We start from the raw sequence: 20,945 nt of genomic DNA, 5'->3' as shown, positions 1-20,945 counted from the left end.
TTGCTCAGGCAGGGGACTCACTGGTTGTTGTAGGTTGTCCAAAATGATTGCCCAGCATCTATGAGACTTAGATTCACTTATTTCTCCACCTGAGAAGATTCCCACCTGTAGTTCACAGCATTTAGGATGAAGATGAAAAACACCAGGCTTATAAGCAACTTGGAGTGAAGACATCTGTTGTTTTTTCTCCATTCAAACTTTAAAACATTATAGTGAAAAATGTCAGAATAGGAAATCAGAAAGGTAAAAAGATGAATCATCACAGAAACATCATAATTCAAATACTTAGTATTGAGAATGCTGACTTAAAATTCTGACGTGGTATCAAATATTGCTTCTTTATTTTGCGGTAAGCACTTACTTTCATTATTCCAAATCTTGATGGCTAGTCCTGGGACCAGATCTCTAGCCCAAGCGCTCTGCCCAGGGTTATGCTTATCCTTGCTAAGGGAACCCCTGAAATTACTGGGGAAATTGCAACACTTTGTATCCAATTTTAAAAATTTATTTTATTTATTTAATTGGATTCTTTTAATCTAAACTTATTTCCTGCTGGCTTGCTGCATGCAGCAGCTGACTCACCAGGGCTGTCCTGTAGCGTGGGGATCTTCGCACTGCCTGGATGGATTGCCAGGCATCTTATAGGAGTTCTGGACTGATTTGCACCAGTTTTTAAAGCTATGTGACATCCACATTAGCCATTGGTGAGGAGGAGTCTGGTTTGCCAGTGAAAAATTCAGTTACTTTGTGTTCAGTAAGCAATTTGATGTGAATGGGGCAACAATGGACCATTTTTAGGAGCACTGAACTCTTATTAAAATATTGTGAAAGCAATTGCCTTCTTATTGCATGGTCAATGTTTTAATTCCAAATTTTGCTCTTCACAGTAACACTACTTGCCCCTTGCATAATGGCATATTTTGCAGTAGCTTCATGTGAGAGAGGTAGTTTTAAACTTTCATTGTCAGGGATATGGTCATCTAAAATGTGCTTTGAAGAGACTAACTGTAATGTAAGCATGCAAGTCATTTTAAAGGCAAATGCTAAGCCCTGCAAGACACTACTGACTAGGGAGGAAGAAGAAATTTTGACTTGTTTTGTGATAGAACCACGGTATTATGAGTTACAGTTGCATCTTGAATTTTGATATGTTTCAGTAGTTAATTCTGTGTTCTTTGTCATCGTTAGGAGCTGAAACTGCCATTTACTTTTTTAAGTGGGCACATTCATGAACTTCGGATTCACGTGCCATGGACAAAATTGGGATCAGAACCAGTTGTCATCACTATCAATACAATGGAATGCATCTTGAAGTTGAAGGATGGTGCTCAGGTAAGAAATGTGATGAGTGATTTTCTAACATTGAGAGGTCGATAAGAATAATAGCTTCTATAGGCCACTTTCTTCAAAGCCTCCTGAAGCATCTGGCATGTGAAGATGGGATTTCTTTTATTTTATGAGAGGCTAATATTGTTCTTGTCATGGCTAGTATCTTCCTTTATGCTTATTTTTAAACTCTTTGTAATCTGTAATCACGTTCTTGCAGATATGAAAGCAAGTTAATAGTGCTCTATCAGAATTTTCGTATGACTAGAAAAGAAGTGGATTTCAAGAGCAATGCAGCTTCCAGCTTCTTCTTCCCAAGAAACAGTGCTGGTTGCTGGAGTCAGCTGTATGTGACACAACTCAAAATGGGGCATTTTTCAGAAGTTGTGTTGCTGTTACTGAAGGAATGTTTAAAGATCTTGGACTGTAAATAACTTTTACCTTTAGGATTTCCAGTGCTTGCTTCAGTACAGTACTTGAGAGACTTCTTATATATAAAGATCACACAACAATTTGTGCATTATGGTGTTTCACAGGCTTGGGAAAGGTTTTGTTCTGACACAATGAAGCTGATATACACAGTGGCTCAATTTTTGTCATATGTCAAACCTAGTTAACCAAAAGTCCTTGGATATATTAATGTTGAATTTGGTTTATTTAGTCAGTATGGTGCTTTGATTCTAGAGAGGTTTTCTGGTTTGTTTTTGCTGTGTTCACATTTCAATTTCACCATGGTCTTTCAGTTACATTGAGCTTCATCCAATTTATGCAAAACTCAAGTGTTTGGCAAGGTGCTTGATGAGCTGTTAACATTTAGGGGCAATAAATAGATACAAACCATCAGGAACGTTGCAAAACACTTTTCTGTTATGGCTGATATATCTTGTAATATTCTTTTACAGTTCCAGAGCTGAGTCTCTTTTGCTAGAGAAGAAATCTCTAGTCCCAGGTGTGCCACCCACAAAGCACATGCTCTCACTCTGCAGTTACACTTAATCTGTGTGCAGATGTGTATGTGCACACACACACACACGTACACACACCAGCAGCCAAAGGCTAAGTACTGTTCAAATGGCAAGGGAAGCTGCTGAGACCAGATGTTCCAGGAGAAGTGTGGTTTAGAAGCAAAAATTGCAACTAATTAGAAGAGTTGCCCATGACTTTGTGCAACCCAGACTTAATATTTGATATTGAACCTTGCAGATGGCTACTGCTGGAATGATCAGATTTCCTGCTTGCATGGCATTTGGAACTTAAATTTTGTGGTGCATACAGCAAAAGGTCAAGTGTCACAAGTGTAAAGCACTCTCAAAACAAGTATTTGTTACAGATGTTTAAGATTCAGAGGCAAGAAAGGAGTTTTGAAAATTGCAACTGACATTTGAACAAATTATTCAGTGGTATGTACACCCAGGAGGGTAAAATTTGGGACTGTGCCACAGAAGGATTACCTTTGACTAACAAGAATGTAAATGAAAACACTTTTATGCTGTTTCCTGAGAATATAATTTAAAAAGTTGACAGTATGAATTTTATTTCTTTAAATTACTCTTTGAAAATATTTTATAAAAATAAAGTGTTTTGACAAATTCTTGTGTTCTAACTTCTTGTATGGCAGTGTACTTGGCTAAAAGCAATTGTCATAAAAAATCTTTGTAATCAGTGAATAAAAAATCTGAATGAAATGAAATTCTGTGGAAAATGGTAGTAAAATGAACTTTCAGTAAATTTAGCTCCAACTGGAACTATTTTACCAAGAACTTCCCATCTACGAAGAGCAAAATTAGCAAGAAAATACAGCTTAGTTGTCAATTTGATTGTTCCTTCCTCAGGTGAAAACTCTAATGAGCACATGCATGATTTCACCTGAGCAAAATATCAAGTTCCTGACCTCAGCTTAGTGAGATGTGTGTTCTTTGGAAAGGGGCTACTTCAAACAATGTTTCTATTGAAGATGCATGAAGATTAAAATACATGGCATTGTTTGAAGTTATTGTCCAGTGGACTCTACAGATTTTTGTGAGCAAAAACCTTTCTTCCTTGTTGTGTTTTTGAAGTGTATCAGTCCCCTGGGAGTGCTTTTGTACATGTGCCCTTTACTGTGGTGCTGTGCCATTGTTAGTTCACTTTCAGTGTTAGTTTAGTTGGTTTTTTGTTGCTTATGCTACTGCACCATTTCCTCAGCTAAGGTTGGTGTAGATAGTCATGGCTCAACTTTCAGTTTTATGCAATTATTCTCCTTTTCTAAGCAGAAGTGTTGTATAAGTGCTAAGTTCACTCGATATACACAACCGTGGTGTAGAATTAATGGTATTTATTGTAAATTTTGAAGATCATTGCTTTTCCCCTTTTTTCAGTCTTCTTTTGTTTCCTTTTCTGCATCTGATACTACTGTTTCTAAAACCCAAATGTTGACTATGGCTACTTTACAAGAAATTAAAGTGAAGTGCATCAGGAACAGAACTTTGCAGTGATTAAAGTGTTCTATTGAACATGCTCTGTATGTGCACTTTAGGTTATGACTTTGATTGATAGCAGTGCTTGAAATACAATTTTTTTTTCTCTTTAATGGAATTTCCTGCAGGTAAGTATGATTTTTAAATCTGTTCTTACACACTTAATTGTGATTCTGAAATTTGCTTGACTTGTATTTAAGTCATAGTAATTGACTGTCCTGACACTGTTCTTCATGAATGCTATGTGTTATTTTAGAAGGTAGCTAAAGTTCTGGTATTATATTCTTCTCATTATCTATCTCTGTATAAACCTCATGGCTTTATATGCAATTGACAATACCTTGTTAAATTTGTGTTGATTACTGTTTATCCTTCGAGAGTTTTTTTCTCCCTTTGTCCTGTTGGAAATTCTTGGCTCCTTTCTCTTTCCCCCTCCATGCCTCGGTACCTCTGTGCCCAAACAGCCTTTACATGCAGGTTTTCTTCACCTTCCTGCTACTATAACTAACCACAAGAATATTATTCTTTATGTTCAGCCTTGAATTTGATGGCTTTTAGTCTTGGAACTGACGCAAATGAGGAGATCAAGGAGAAATGTTTTATCTGTATTATTGCTTCACTCCTGAGACCTTGCCTTTAATCAGGACACAGTGCACCAGAAGTATGCTGAAGTTTATGAAGACTCTCTGTACTCCAAGGAGAACTAATTATGGAATTGGGGAAGACTGTTAGGGTAGAAGCACTTGGGGGGGCACAGGGAAACCAAGCAGGTTTGATCAGTGTGCAGGCAAGTAAGCACTTCTGCTTTCATAAGGCATTACAAAGAAAGTTGTGAAGGAGTATAACTTCATGGTAACAGTGGAGAACAGCACACAAGAGTGAATGTCAGAATAGCAGACACTTCCTTATCTGTCAGTCAGTAGGGGCTGCCATCAAAGAATGCTGAAAGCAGAAATTGGTCTTGACTAGGAAATGATCGAGATGAGAGATAAGGTGTGTAGACAGGCTATGAAGGACTTTGAAAGTGAAGACCTGAGGCTTGTGTTTGATGATGGTACAGTTAGATGAAGTTTTTGCTCTAGGTGGTAAAGGTAGCCCTAGGTCTGAAGCTTTGCTGTTTTTCTCCTCAGCTGGGCTGTAGTAGTTCAATGGAAAGTGGTGGTATGGACAAGTGGTGCTGGCTTTTTTCCATTTGGATCTCTCTGCTGTTCTAGGACAGCAAATTATGATAAGGCTTGAAATCAGAAGACTTAACTAATAGTCTTTAGTGGCCTAACTTTATGCTTTTTTTTTGTTTGTTCATGTAGAAGCTCAAGGTCTTTATTTTTAAAATATTTTTTATTATGAACTCACTTTCATAGTGATATCAGTAAATCTGATACTGAGTTTTAACACTTGGATGCAAAGTTTAAAGTGAAGATTATATTGAGAACTGCCCTAGAGGAAGCAAATTATGTCATCAGGTAGTGTTGAATCATCATCTCAGGTTAATGATGAATCTGAAATTCTCATTAAGTGGCTGGTTCATGCTGATTTTATTAGAGTTTTAATAGATTAATATATGAAAACGAGGGAATTTTATATGTTTCTATGTGTGCATGCATACAAATTAGTATATATAAGTAACAGGAACAGTTTTCCATATTATTTTGAGTTAAAGCAAATTCCTTTGTGCAAATGAGTTATTCAGGCTTTTCCAAAGGCTCAGAAAGATTTGGCAGTCATTAGTTGGGTTTTGTGGCATTTTGTGTCAAGAAGTCCACTATGAAGAGTTCTTACCTTTTGTATGAATTGCTAGATGTGAAAAAAGTGGTTTAGGTGGAAGATTCTCTTTCAAGGATGTTATCTTTCCAAGGGAGAAATACATGTCCCACAAATCTCTTACAAAAACGTAGTAAACTTACTTTTTCAATAAAGGAAGTAGTAAAGGCAGGTTGTAACAGCCGCTGGAAGAGACCTTGCAGCATTTGGTTCAGACACTGTCTTCTGTCTGCACTGTTTTCAAAAGACACTGAAGAGGAGGTGCTGAGCAGCTTTGCTTAAATCTGGATTAATACTCACATGTTCTAGCTGGGCAAGCAAGAATGCTCGTGCAATTTACCTGTATTTTTTCCTACTAACTGCTTTCATACATTTTAAAAGCCAAGTGTCTGATGCTTTAGGTTACAGACGTTCTGCTTATGAAAGAAGAAATTGCCTTTGTGAATTTGTTCCAAGACTCCTGCAGGCACTTTTTTAGTTCTGTAGGTGCCCTTGTGTTGCCTCAACCTGAGTAGCTGTCTTGCTTACCTAAATGCCTGTTGATGTGTTTCTGATTCTGTACAGTTTTCATGTGAATTTGTCAACATGCTCCAGTGTGGGCCCCCCACGGGGTCACAAGTCGTGCCAGCAAACCTGCTCCAGCTTGGGCTGTTGTCCCCACAGGACCTGCCAGCAGCCTGCTCTGGTGTAGCTTCCCACAGGGTCACAGCCCTCACCTGTTCCACCACTGGCCGCAGGGGTCAGCCTGCCTCACCATGGTCCTCACCGTGGTCCTCACCGTGGTCCTCACCGTGGTCCTCACCGTGGTCCTCACCGTGGGCTGCAGGGGTCAGCCTGCCTCACCGTGGTCCTCACCGTGGTCCTCACCATGGCCTGCATGGGAGTCTCCCCACCTCCTTTGCTGGCCTTGGTGTCCACAGGGTTCTTTAGCTGGCATGTTCTCATTGCTCTCTGCTCTGGTCATAATGGCTTTTGAGCAATAGCTTCTTTCTCCATGTTAAATCCATTATCTGATAATTGCTATTCATGGCCTTGGCTGGTGGTGGGTCCCTCTTGGAGCCAGCTGGCATTACCTCCCTCAGACATAAGGGAAGCCTCTAGTAGCTTCTCACAAAGCTACCCTGGTAGACCTCTGCTACCAAAACCTTGCCCTGCAAACCTGATCCAAGCATGAATCAGTGAAGTCCTTATGTCCTTCAGCTGACCAACCTCAAGGTTATAGTGTCATTATCATGAATAGACATCTCATGGTTTTGCTGGTATTTATTTTGTGCTCCTGTGTGCTGTGGAATCTGTTTCAGTACCAGCAGAGAGCAAGAAGTTTCTGTTTTTCATATTTTGGAAGTAAAGAAAATTCCTGTTGTCTTTTTCCTTCTGTTGCTTGAACTACCTCTTTCTAAACTGATGATTTACTTTGGTTTGCAAAAAATGAAAGACGGTTGTTATAATGCAGTGCTGGTAGCTGAAAAGCTCACTTGACCAGGATGTATTACCTTTGAGCTGCTTTCTGAGTGGAGGACTGCTGTTTAAAATCAGCTTTCTTCCAGAAGTGCCTTCCAACTGCTGGGGTTTTGTTGAGGTTCTAGGGTTCGGGTTAGGGTTCCCTAGTTGCCTTGTCACATAATTTGTAGTACTTTCTATCCTCTAGTGTGTTTGGACAGTTGGTCTTAGGCATATGGACTAGACTTCTTATCATCTATCCTAAATTGCCTTTTTCTTTTTCTGAAAATTTAAATATTTACAATTAAAGATTGATTGGGGTTTTTTATTACTATTTGGCTACATTGGCTTAGGCTGTCTCTTTCCCTTTTAAAATATCTGTTTTGTGTGTGGAAACATGGCCTTGCCTAAAAGGAAACAACACTTCTCATGTTTTAAACAACTCATTGCCTCCAAAAAAGCCTTAATTGTCCTTTAATTTCAAGAAAGAGAGAAATATGTTTACTTATGTATAAACTTGGGTTATATACATTAATGTTTTAATTCTTTATCCATAAACTGTACATGAACTTTGTTTTAAGTGCCAAATCAATGTCCCAGGTTTGGAGACCGAGCTCTTTTTTAAATGCTTACATGATGCTAGTACTATACCTCTTTTAATTTATTACTTTTCTGTAGGCTGTTAAAAAGCCAATATTCAGTCTTCCTTTAGCAGGTAAAGTCTGAGGCAACCAGATGGAAATGTACATATTCTGCAACCAAGAGAGACCTTCTGGAGTCCAGTCTGACTTGCTGTTGCCTCCCAAACCTATTTACAAAGTTAAGCACGAGATAATTTATATCAGATTTGTGGCATTGTTAGCTTAGGGTGAGACACTTGTTTGGAGCATGACTTTGGAGCTTAGTTGCTCTTATGTAGAACATCAGTTGGAGTTCTGTGTTTCTCAAGTAGCAAGAGGAAAGGATAATTCAGAATAGGAGTAGTGCATGGAGGAATGCCGAGGCAGCTAAATGGACAAATAGTTTAGGTGAGAAGAGATGAAAGCCACCTGATGGATATGGAGGGATTTTTTTGGATGTGGTGCCTAGTGGTCCTTTAAGCTTTTATAGCTTTACAGGTAATTCTAAATAGATTGTTTAATCAGGTGAGGGTAGCACACTTACGTGAAGAATTCCACTTGTTTGCCTTGGAACACCTGACTAGCCGAGAAATATCACACTTGTTTTTGTGGAACCTTGTCAGAATGCCACATTTTGGAAAGATGTAATCCTAATTTTAGACATGTTTGAGTGGTTTTCCACATGTATGTATCTTTTGGGAAATCCTGCATCATGCTGAATTTATTGATTCTGTGATACTACTTCAGACTTAATAGTTTAATGTATTATTATTATTTGAAGTAAGTATTTTCAGAGCAGATTACAACAACACAATTATGTTGTGAGTTTGTTCTAAAATAGATGTGGTGTTTGCTGTTTTCTAGATCAACTTGTATTTCAGCAGAAATTGGTGCTTTATGTGACATGTCATTTGGATTTGTACTTCTTTAAAGCCTTTGGCTTTTAGGTGGACAGTCTTAAATTAATCTTTGACTCTACCCACTTCATTTTTGTTAATTCCCTTTGTTCTTAATGCTGTTCTTTTATGTGTGTTGGAGGTTTCAATCTACACTTAAAATGCAGGCATTGATTTCCTAATTAGGCTCCTCCTTTCTGCTTAAAAGTCCAGTTTAGCTGTAATTGAGTTTTGACAGTTGGCTGTGAAAGTTGTTTTCTCCTCTTTTTGTAACCTTCTCAGTTTTCCAGTATGTTGTCTAAGCTTATCCTTGTCTGATCAGTCTCACTCCACTAAATTATATATTGAGTAGCTATCAGCAGACCTACTGAACTCATGTTACTGAATGAATGCCAATGTTGGTTTTTCCCTCCAAGAATTGTGTTTTGGGACTAGAGAGTGTCTAAGACCTGGTGTCTCTCTTGCAATGCTGTCAATGCCCTTGGCAATTTAAGTTCAACATAGAGAGTGAAGAAACAGAATGGGTCCATTTTCAAAATTGAATTGTTTGAGAAATAATATGGTGGGAATTCAGAATCTCAAAATTTAGTGATACATCACCAAATGTTTATAAACATGTTCATATAAGCTTTTTCAATACTTTGTGTTGATGGAAAATAATTATTTTCATTTGCTGAAAGTTGAAGTGTTATGAACTTGTTGCACATGAATTGCTGTTTCTGAAAACAAGAGATGAATATCCATCTCTGTGACTTTTCCTGGAACTGGAGCATGGTAGGATTAGAGATTTGTTGGTGAAGAAGCTGCACACTGTGCTGGGGTAGTGTGTTCTGATTGAAGCATTTCCCCATGTCTTGGTTGTGGAAACTTGCATATTGTTGAGTAATTTTTATTGTTATCAAATAAAGCTCAAGTAACTGTCATTGTAACCCATTTCACTCTGTCTCTCCCCCTTCCTTTTTTATTTCTGCTTCCAAAGTGTTCTCTAAAATTGATTCTAGAGTTTGACTTTAACTTGCTACTGACAAATCATGTTGAAAAGAAAAAAGAGAAAACAAATTATGTAATCGAACAGCCAGTGAAACTGTTTGACCTGCAAATACACACCTTTCTCTTTATTCATGCACATGAAAACTTACAGACCTATGCCAAATGCCAGTGTTAACAAAATATGTATTATTCGTTTTAGTGAAAAGCAGGTACTTCTTTCTAAGTGAGCAATTACGTTTTAGTGTCCATCTCTGTATGAGTTCTATCCTCTAATGCAATTTTCATTCCAGTGAGCTGCCTCTTATACCTTTTGACCCTTAATATCCCTACGTATCCCACTTTGCCTGTGAAGTAGTTCAAATGTTCCCTGTTCAGGAGTGTTGCCCATTTGGAGAGAAGAATTTTTGTCTCGGAGGAAGCTGATGTTGCTTCTTTTACTCACTTAAAAGTGCAGTTTCCTTTTTTTGCTTTGTTTCTTAAGGCAGTTAAATGCTACCCTGACACCCGATCCCATCAGATCTTGGAAGCTCAACAGGGTCAGCCCCGCTTAGTGCTTGGATGGGAAACCTCTGGGGAACATGGGGGGCTGTAGGTTTTAGTCCCGAGGACTTCACTGTCACTGTCCAAGCTCGCTCGGCTGTGGCAGATGAACCTTAGGAGTTAAAGGGTGGGGCCAGTGCTGCACACGCTGTGCCTCACCTAAAACATCCACTGCGCAGGCTGGAAGGGCACACCCACGTGGGGAGAGCCCTTCCCAAATCTTCCTTTGCGAAGTCTGGCCGTACATATGTGCACTGGTTGTAATTTCTGTTAATCCACTTAGTAAGGCAGTGAGGGCAGTGAAGAGCTTTTCTCACTGCTTTGTGGGCAGCACTGCCACGCATGCCCAGATGAATGGTAGTCAATGTATATTTAACTTCCTTCCCTCAAGCAAGACCAGTTTTTCTTCTAGAGTTCTTTCATGGACTCATCTTCACATTTTCTGTAACCACTGCAGATCCCAGACTGAGTATTTACATTATGTAGTATAGCTATATTCTGGAAAGTTTAAGGTTGGGAGTGTTATGGTTATCTATAAATCAAATCAGCTGAATTTGCTGTGTGGAGAGGGGAGAAGATGTTCAAGAGCTTTCTAGGCTGCAAAATGAACTTGGAAACTGAATAGCAGGTTGAATTCTTGGCAAGCCACCAGTTAGAAAGTTCATTGTTGGAATGTAAATAATAGTTTTGTTCTGTAGCAGCTAGGATAGTATCCAGTAGTTTTTCTGTGAGTGGCTGTGCTGCTAGGTAATTGAAGGAATTACATGCAGCCAAACCAACATCACAGAAAGGAAATGGATGGTATAATTTAAGTATTAGAGGTAATCAGCACCACTGACTGTTGTAACTTGTGTTTTAGAACTTTGGAGTATGTTGTGGTTCTCAAAGTTATGAATTTGAATATGAACACATTAGAATTGCTTTTAGAACAGCTTGATATGCTGTATTTCTGGAAAAAAACCCCAGTCAACAGGTGACAAAGGAAAAACACCTGTTAATACCTTCAGCTAATGGTAGTGATCTGTATATGCTTATGTTTTTCAGATGAGATTGCTTGTGTAAAACTATTTATTGACTTTGGGATATGTCTGAGTACAAAGTGTGTGTGTGTGTATGTACGTGAGTTTTCTAAAATCAATTTTTAGTGCTGATGTTCAAGCAACCGTTGTCAAACTTACTTGTACCTCCAAAAGGTGAAAGGGCTGTTGGCTGTTCAGGTCTCTTGGAAGTTCATCAAGTTCATTTCTGATATAGGTCTCCTTGAAGATAATTTTCTGGCTCTGTGTTTTTCGTTTAGCATTACATCAAGATTAGCAGGAATAATAACACATCATCTTTCCAGAAACTTGTGTGTTAGTACATAATGATTTTGGAAAGGTATGAGTTACCCAAGTGCCAGCACTTTCAAAGATAATTACAAGTGCTGAATCTGCAACTTTATGTATTGGGAGACTGTCCGTGGAGACAGAAAAGGCTGATAAAAAAGCTCATGCATTTGAGGACCTGTGCTGCAGGAGAGTCCTGGACAGGTAACGAACTGAATTGATCTGTGCTAGCCAGCCAGCCACAGTTCTTCCCTGCCAAAGTCTCTTTCCTTCCCTTTGGTGTTTCCCAAGCATTTGGAGAGCAGAATCTGGCATGTATGTCACTGGTGAAACTGAAGTTCAAATTGAAGGCTGAGTTGCCTTTGCTATGATGCAACCTTTTAGAACAAGGTTGTTGCAGCATTTAGTCTTCACTACTTATGGTGATGGACCAGCACAGGAGCAGATTTTTTTTTTAGAAACCAGAAAGAATGTTTATTTTAATTCTGCAGGTGGGCAAGTAGAAAGTAGATGTAAGAGTTGTACTCAGATACCGCAACATTGCTGCTTTATATTCCAGAAAATAGGTTTACTAACACAAATACAAGTACTAACGTGTAAATGGTGTATTTGTCTTTATAAAGTACAGAAAACCTGTTCTGATGTGTCAATACAGGTGTATAAGCTAGAAAGATGAAGAATAATCCTTGTGCACTTACTGATTCTTGCTCAGCTTTTTCTTTGTTCCTGACTTACTTACAGCAAGGAAATGTCATGCCAATAGTCAGTGTCTGTTCCAAGGTATGGGGTGAAAGGGTTTATAGGTCATCTTTGGCATAATTCCTAGAAGTAGAGGGTCAGATTCTGATTCAGCTTTCCCTGGTGTAGGTCTGGATTACTTCAATTAATTTACATTGGAATAATTCCAGATTTGTCCCAATTCAGCTGACATCAAATCAGGACCCTACAATCCAGCTTTGTTTCATATAGTTGGGTGAAGAGTTTGGATTGGTGTGGTTTAATGGGGAATGAGGTGAGGTAATGCATTTAAAAAATATTTCCTTGGAGAGGAAGTAGTTTTTCCTCATTTGTTGATAGATTAAAGCATAGTTAAATTTGTTGGAATGTATTTTAGCTCCTCATTATAGCAGAACCTACTATTTGAGAATGGGCATGGTTACAGATTTTGTAGTGGGAAACTCCTGTAATTTATTCACCTTTCGTAAAAGCATCTAAAAATTCCAAAAGACAAAATACTCCTAATTCTTTCAAGTACAAAGTGTACTCTGAAATTATGGCTTGTTGTTTTTGGAAGGAGTGGTATTTTCTCTAAAATGGTATGATTGAATTACAATTTATTAGATACAACTTAAATGGAAAAATTCCCTTCATTTATTGCTTTGACTTACTTTGCAATACCTGCACTTGAAGAGTAGTTCCTCTTTTGATGCACAACTGATGTAGATTGTGTTTTATTTTGAAGACTTACTGATAATAAATTCTATCCCAGTGAGCTGCACTTGCTGCAGAAGAATGGATAAATGTTCAGGTTTTAGTGTGCACATTCTTTTCTAAGGAAAAACCATTGTTTTACCTCTTTACAGGCCATAGAACCCTGGGGACAGTGTGCTGTGCTCCTAGCAATACCCTGGGCCATCTAGTTTTACTCCAACAGTTATAAAAGCATGAACTTTAAATATTTATTTCTTTGCCTCTGGAGAAAATGGAGCAAACTTCATCCTCTGTTGAAAAATATGACTTTTTTCCCTCCCTCTCCTCCAACATGTCTGTTTAGTTGTTCTGTCTTTGACTTGCTAAGAAACCGTGTCCTGAGGCCCTTACTGTGGCTTACTAAGGATCCTCACTCCTTTACTCGTGCAAAGGTCTACAGAGCCCAGAATGCTGTGAGGTGTTGTCCTTCATTTTCAATTGAAGTCCTTACATATTGCACATATCTGGAGGATGAACAACTCAAAACTACTTTTCCTTTTTCATTTTGTGCATCAGTCATCCTTGGAGATTTTGCCACGTAAAGGGTTCTCTTGATTTCAGTTATTTAAAGGTGAAAACATGTTTTGGCTTCATTCGATAGCAAAGCCTATCTGTTAACCTGTCAGAATTATTCAATATTTCAGGTTAGTTTAGGATTTCTCAAAATGAACTAACAGCTGCTGTAGCAGCAGTAATGTGAAATTACTTAGAATTAAACTCAAAGATCATTAGTCCTGGTATTTTAAAAGTGTGCTGGTACTTCAGGATTACTTTTCAAAGAACTGCAGTGGTTTTCCTTGCAGTTCAAGTTGCTGAGGGATCTCCTGATCTATGCAGTCAATGTTGCTTTGCTATCTACTATGTGGAGCAGAGCAGACAGCAGTGTTCCAGTCCTTGAGTGGATGGGCTGCTTTCAGTTTCGGATTTTATTCCCAGTGGCAGGAGAGTGTGATATTTCATGGCTTCTGGAACACTTTCTGTAGGTGAATATCATCTGGACTGTGTTGTATATATGTGTAGTTCTGCTTCCTTCTGAAAGTCTCTGCTTTCCTGTATCTCTACTGGATTCCAGGTGTTTAAGCTTTCTTCCCTGTAGTTTTTTCCCAGCAGGGCCTGATGAAGACCTGAGAAAGGGCAGACAAAGGTGTGCTGCTGACTCCATACAATTCATTCAGCCTGTTACTGAGTCTCTCCCCATGTGTTCCTCAGATGTGGACAGTGATGGTGTTGTGGGGTAAATGCATTGTTCTAGCAGTGGGAAGTGGCCATCTTTCCTGGAAGCTCTTCAACCCTTTTCCCAGCATGCTTTAAAGATGGGCTCATTATATGTTGGGGGAAGAGGCTCCAAGCCCCTAGATAAAGTGGTTGTGGGGAGCAGCCTGCCTGCTGCACTGCAGCCATCTGGTGCACAGCTGAGGCCCTTGGGAGAGGGGGCCTAAAGGAGCAAGCGAGATGAATGGTCCTGCCATACTCCATGTGGCTTGTGGGCTATAACTTGTTCATCGTAGATACTTGTTTAAGTTCCTTAAGAACATTAAGATTTTGCAGTAAAACTTTGGAAAAATGCTTAACAGCATGAGAAAAATCTGCTTAAGCCTCAATGAAGTCTAATTCTTTTTACCAGCCTTCCACAAAGAGAGCATCTGGTGGACAGAATAGATCAGAGTCCTGAGTGCATATGCTAGTGGTTTCATTGTCATCAACACACATTACATTTTTGTTGATTTATTTTGTGCAGTGAATAAAACTTCATTTCCTGCTCTGTTAAGGATGTTACACTTTGCTTGACTTGTACAAAAATGAGGTATGGTTGTTGTGTCCATATACAAGTTGAAAGCAATTGTGTGGCATGGAGTTAATAGTGGATGTATTTTTTTATCTACTTATGCATATGCAACAGTTCTTTTCATCTTTTATCCTCTAGTTGTTGATGATGCTGAACTTTCTGCAGTTAACTTTCCCTCTTTAGGACTGTAATCTGAAAGTCAAGATACTGCAATCTATTCGTCATTTATTACATATCAGAGTATTCCACTCATAAATGTGGCTTATCAAACTGTAGTTTATTACCCATATACTGATTGTTTAAGCACTTCTGATCTCAGTCAAGTGTATATGTGTATGGCCAATCTTTGCAAACGAAGATTTGGGAAGGGCTCTCCCCACGTGGGTGTGCCCTTCCAGCCTGCGCAGTGGATGTTTTAGGTGAGGCACAGCGTGTGCAGCACTGGCCCCACCCTTTAACTCCTAAGGTTCATCTGCCACAGCCGAGCGAGCTTGGACAGTGACAGTGAAGTCCTCGGGACTGTCACAGCATCCGGTACTAACCGGGGCTGACACTGCTGAGCATCCGAGATGTGACGGAATGGGATGGCAGGGAAGCATTGAACTGCCAGGGGATGGTCCCCACTGAGACTCGAACTCAGGACCTTGGGATTCGGAGTCCAGAGTGCTCTCCTTTACACCATGGGACTGCCCCTTAGACAAGTAAAACCTAGTTAAATGTGCATATAGTTGTACAAAAATCTGGGATTCACTTCTATTGGTTGTCTGTATAACCCAAATTAACTTGAAAGAAAGAATATGCTGTAGTTGCTCAGTCATTTTACTTCTGGCATTTTTGATGAAAATGTAATTTCTTCAGAACAATGTTTTTAATATCTCTTTTGTCTTGGGGGGAAAAAAACAAACAAGGTACTGAGTACCTTGAGTATCTTATCCAAAGAAGAACACAGAGCGGTCGTTTTCTGCTTGTCAGAGCAGGTTTCTCACATTTTTGGTACTGTTCAGTATTGAGTTGTATCTAATTGAACTGCTGCTGTGTTGTGTGTGTCTTGTAGCTTAGATGTCTGGTTCTCTATTCTGGACTATGTCCCTGGCTCTGTTTCCTCAACAGCATTGCTGTCTTCTTTTTCACTGAAGTGCTTAATAAGGTACATGGGTGCTGTGGTGGTTACAGGGCACCGCTGGGGAGATGCTCTTAGAGAGGACTGGTTACACTCAGAGCTAGTGTGTCTTGTGGCCACATTCCTTTTCAGGTGAATGCTGTTTTGTGTGTGAAAGCAGCAGAATATTTTTGTCAGACGAAATAGTTGTGCTGCTTTCAGGAATGTTGGAAAAGTATTTGAAGCAGAAATAGCAAAATACAGCTTTTCAGAAATCTGAAAGTCAGTTTTGGTGTTTCCAGTTGCATATTTCTTTTACCACCAGTTTTCATCTTGATTTTGTACTAAAAGCAAGTGTCAAGGTAATGGGACTGCAGAAGCCTGACTCTGAATTGACCTGTGTGTTAGCATCCAGTGAGGAACAGATTGCCTCAGAGCTGCCAGCTCATGAGCACTGATGTTCCCTTTGGCTGTGCTGAACCTGGCTAGAGGGTGATGATTCTTGCCCACACAGACTCTTAGTTTGGGATGCAGTTATAAGATTCTGCCTCTGCCTAAGGGTAAACTGCAGCTGATTTGAAACCAACCCTTCATGTCTTTATTCATTGTTAAACCAATCTGGTGATTATACTAATACCTAGAGACCTTCTCCAGTCCCTGGCACCAGTAGGACTGGTAGAAGTCCTGTGAGTGTTGCTTGTTAATTAGAAAATGGATGATCCCAGATCTTTGAAGTATTTTTTATGTTCTGCCGACACTGTTATTTTGTGATTTCTGATTTAATAGACTTCTGAGCTCTCCTGAGCAGAGAACTGTCTGATGGTGCTCCTTTCTCATTTTGTGGAGAAGAACTTGGAGGCAGTTTGCTGGTTCCAGACCTCAATGATGGGCAGTGTCACACGCAGAGAGAAAGCTGTGGGAATTGCACCTAGCAGAGATCCCCTGTTTGTGAGATCCTGCTGTAACAGAAACATGAAGGAAGCATTTTGTGGTGGGATTAAGCTTTTTGAGTTTGTCCTTCCCTGCTCTGCTTGAAGACAGTCAGAGCAGCATCACACACCCCCCTTTTCCTTTCTTGCCACTTCCTTGTGTTTCATTTCAAAATGATCTTAATGGTTAAGATGGGTGGGTTCTCTTTACCCATCTAAAATTTCTGGTGTCTGACATTTTACATTTTATGGCTATAATATTCTTGGATATCTTTACTCAATTAAAATTCTTAATACTGATATTTGTGTCTTTAACATGTCACATACTTTAATTACATGCTTTTGTTTTTTTCATTTGAAGAAAAACATTTCTTAGATCTGTGCAAAAGGCTTTTGTAGGGACATACTTAAGTGGAGTGCCCTGCTCTCTTCAGTTTTTATTTCTGTCTCTAGGGAGACATGTAGTGCTATCTTAAGAAATTTAGAAAGTACCTTATAAACACATTCAGGTCATAATAGTGTTAAAGCTTCTTTTGTGCATGATGATTTTTTTTCATCATTGAGCACTACAGTAATGAATTTGTGTGGTATGGTCCTGCCATCTGTGCTGACTTGATGTAACTTCTCGCACTAATCAATCTTTTTGGTGTTTCTGTTCTTGGATATAAATTCATGTCAAGTCTACTGTTGCTACTGAATAAGAAATGATTTTATTCTTTAATTTCTGAAATAATATTATTTCTTGAACTGTTTAAATATTTGATGTTTTGTCCAAAGCTTCTTATATATAATTCTGTGATTCTATGAAATCATGTTATATTTTCATTAGAATGCTACATATTTTAGACTGAAATTAGTACATCACTGGAATGTCGTGCCACTTATGATCCATTTAAGTTATTGCTTTTCCAGTTTCTTATTTAAAATCACCCCTTTCATGAGAACAAAGCTACATACTTCATTTAACATAAAAAATGGTGATATGTGATACGCGTTTAAATAGAAATTTAAATGACAGTAGCAATGGGAAATGCAAACATTTTTTCTGCCGTTATCTTTTTTGCTATAATCTAAGACTTAGAGAAAAAAACTTAATAGCAGTAATGTATCTTGGAATGTGGTTGAAATGCAGGTTCATGGTGTGGTTTTGGGTGTGTTTTATTTATTTATTTAGTGTGTGTGTGAGGCTGTAGATATGTTCCCACATGTTGTGAGTTACATTATCAGTAAATTAGTGCTTTTGCTCCTGTGTAAGAGCAGCTGAGACAATCTTTTAGACACATGTAAGTTGTTGGAAAAAGTCCCTAATAAGACTGATGAGCTTATTGAACTTCAAAACTAGTTCCTGGTGCATGTACAAATTCAGAGACTGTCCTGTTGAACTCATTGCCTGTTGGTGTTTGCAGTGTGGATGCCTCATTTCCATGTTTGCTTGGGCTAGGACTGCCGACATGGGTTTTGCAGAAGGCTGGTTGTTGCAGCAGGGTGTGATGCTGTTTCAGTGCTGCAGCAGGTCAGCCTGGGGCATGATGCTGTCCCTTCACTGCCCCTGTGGCACCTGCTGAGGAGTCTGCCATGCTCTTGTCTCCCAGGGTTGGCCATCCCATCCCCTGCTGTTCCTGGCCCTTCCCTCCCCTCTGTGTGGCCCAGCAGCTCTCCCAGCTGTCAAAACTCCCATGTAGTTCAGTAGCTTTACCCGATGTGTTTCATTGCTGGGATATGTATTGCTCCTAATGCAGTTATGAAACCAATAATTTGCTTGTCCAAAGATTCATTTGAAAATCCTTTAACCATTTTAATTCTGCACTTGGTGTTTGCTCAGAATACCATGCGAGTAGCAGGTTGTTTCATGGTTCTCTGGAGGGCATGGTTTGCCACAGCTGGTTTTCCTGTACTCTTGTTCAATAAAATGTTTTACTGAATATCTCATAACAAGCTGCTGTTATACACTCATGGTGGTATTATGTAATATTCCTACAATAATCCACCTCCATGGATTCCAGCAAAACACTTAATGAATCTAATCTTCCCCCACTGCTGGCCTCCCATCCTGAACTGGAGAATGTCCCAAACCCTGCTTGAAAGGTAATATTGGGGCAAAGCAACTCAGAAACTCAGGCCTTACCACCTGAGAAACAAAGCTCCATCCTCCAGAAGGGGGTGGAGGGGACAAAATGGGAAACCCCAAACGTTGAGATATGTAGAGACAACAAGTATATCTTTCATTGCTGGTCTGAAATTCTTGAACACAGTATCTTCATTCCACCTATATTGTCTCATATGGTTGTGTTATATCCAGTTATTCCTGATCTATCTGAAGTGCATACTGGCACCTAATTTCTGAATGTTGTGCTGTGGGATATTAAGAAGGTTTAAAAGGTAGTAATCTAAGTTACTGTACATTAATATGGGGAAAAAGCTGTTTCCAAGAAGTTCTATAGATCTTGCAGTATTTAATATACATCTAGTAATAGATGTGTATGTAGGTGCCTTTATATGATCAAAATAAATTATTGGACATATTTTACATTCAGATGCCAAATTAAAATTTACTGTCAAAGGTAAGCGATGTTCCTTTTTCCATTTAATAATGCTGGAACTAAAATCTACCACTGTGTGTAGTTCAGCTTGGTATGTTGGAGCTGATTGAAGTATTGCTGCAAGATATTAATGGGAATTTTCTCATGCTGCTTGGTTTGGCTCTTGTTCTGAGACCAGCTTTCATAACTTCTTCCAAACTATCTTGGAAAACTTGCATATCTTACATATCATAAGCCACTTGGTAAATTTTGGTCCTTTTAAAATATTGTAGAGAGGCAACCATATGTTAGTGTTTTGCATAGCAAAAGAGATATATTTGAAAGAATAAATGCCATGCCTACTGCTTTTTTTTTTTCATGGATTAAGCCAAGTGACTGGCTATGCTATGACTCGCACTGTTTGAAGGTTGTATTTCTTTTGCATTAAAGATTATATTTTTAAGAAGTACTTTGCTTTTTGTTTCTACCACTCTGCTTTTGTGTTTCTTTTTTATTTTGTCATCCTTGTGTTATCTCACCTCTATTTCTGATAATCTATTAGTTCTGGCACTATGGTTTTTTTTTGGCACTGATCACTGGTCAATATTGGAGTAAATAACTATTCAAGAAGCTTCCTACTATTCTGAATTTATAGTATTTTAACACAGCAGGAGCTTTTTGATCATCTAATCTGATTCTCTTAAAAGAAGGTGTCTGTAAGTTGAACTAGTTTTCCCTGATCTTCAGGTTTACCATAAGTCATGTTTATTCTGTGAGCTAAAATATGGCACCCAAAAATTAATTTGGTTCCCCAAAGTATTTCTTAGGTATACTTCACAAGGATTTTTTAAAACTTGATCAGGATGTTTGTGGGCTAAGCAGTCCTGGGACACTGAATATATCCTTGCACACTTGGAAGTGTAAGAGAAAATTTCCTCTTGGTGACTTCAATGATTCCCTCTGATTTTTTGTTACAGGAGTAACAGACAGCAATCTTCTCCCTGAACCATAACATATAACATGCAAGGTTTTGGTTAAATACAAGGCTATTTCTTTGTAAATATAATACTGTGAATACCACAGTTGAACATCACTTAATACTGCTCACCAAAAACATTTGTACACTATTGTGCAAAGCTGAGTAGAGGAACACACATTACTTGTGGAAAATGTGCTGGGTTTGGGGTCTGCGTTTTTTCTCTTAAATTTATTTTGCAGACTGGATCTAGGGGTAAGTTTGTTTAGTATGAATTTTGTTGTTGCAGGTATTATGGGACCTTTTTGTTTGTGGAAGTAGTTGTAAAATAAAAGGTCTTTACAGATAATGATCTTAGATATCTGACACTTTGAGCAAACCTTCATGCACAAACTCCTATGTAGCTGCATATTAGTTTAGCTATACCTATATCCACATACACTGTGTGTAATAAGGACTGTAATAAAGTACATTTACACATAGGAGAGAGGGTTTAGGGTAGGCAAGTGTGCACATAATGTGATTATAATCTAGGCACAAAAGAAGAGGGGATGCAGAAGTATTCTTGGTTTAGTTTTTTTATGTGATGTTTTAATTTTTAGTTGGAAATTGTTTTGGTAAGCTGCATCTGTATATCTGTAAAAAGTACTCATAATTTCAGTTGGTAGATAAGTTTGGCTTTGACACTGGTGATGCAAAAATTTATAAGGAGGTTGGATGATAGCACTGTCACTAGTGCATTTATTCTGGTCTAGAGTTCTCATGAAAATTGTAAAATTATGCATACAGTTCATAACATTAAAATATTCTGT

General features: G+C 38.7%; 1 protein-coding gene across 8 annotated transcripts in view; it reads left to right on the top strand.

The window, feature by feature from the left end:
- VPS13B (vacuolar protein sorting 13 homolog B) overlaps positions 1–20,945 on the top strand; it is a 427,169-nt gene that overhangs the window by 8,667 nt on the left and 397,557 nt on the right. For all 8 annotated transcript variants that reach the window (XM_071554088.1, XM_071554086.1, XM_071554089.1 and 5 more), the window contains exon 3: positions 1,189–1,332. In XM_071554088.1, coding sequence (XP_071410189.1) covers positions 1,189–1,332 — 144 coding nt within the window. The remainder of the gene's footprint in view (positions 1–1,188; positions 1,333–20,945) is intronic.

Source organism: Pithys albifrons, chromosome 4 (genome assembly GCF_047495875.1).
Source record: "Pithys albifrons albifrons isolate INPA30051 chromosome 4, PitAlb_v1, whole genome shotgun sequence".
Taxonomy (NCBI): Eukaryota; Metazoa; Chordata; class Aves; order Passeriformes; family Thamnophilidae; genus Pithys; species Pithys albifrons.
The sequence above is the reverse complement of the archived record's forward strand: the minus strand, read 5'-3'. Positions and strand labels throughout refer to the sequence as shown.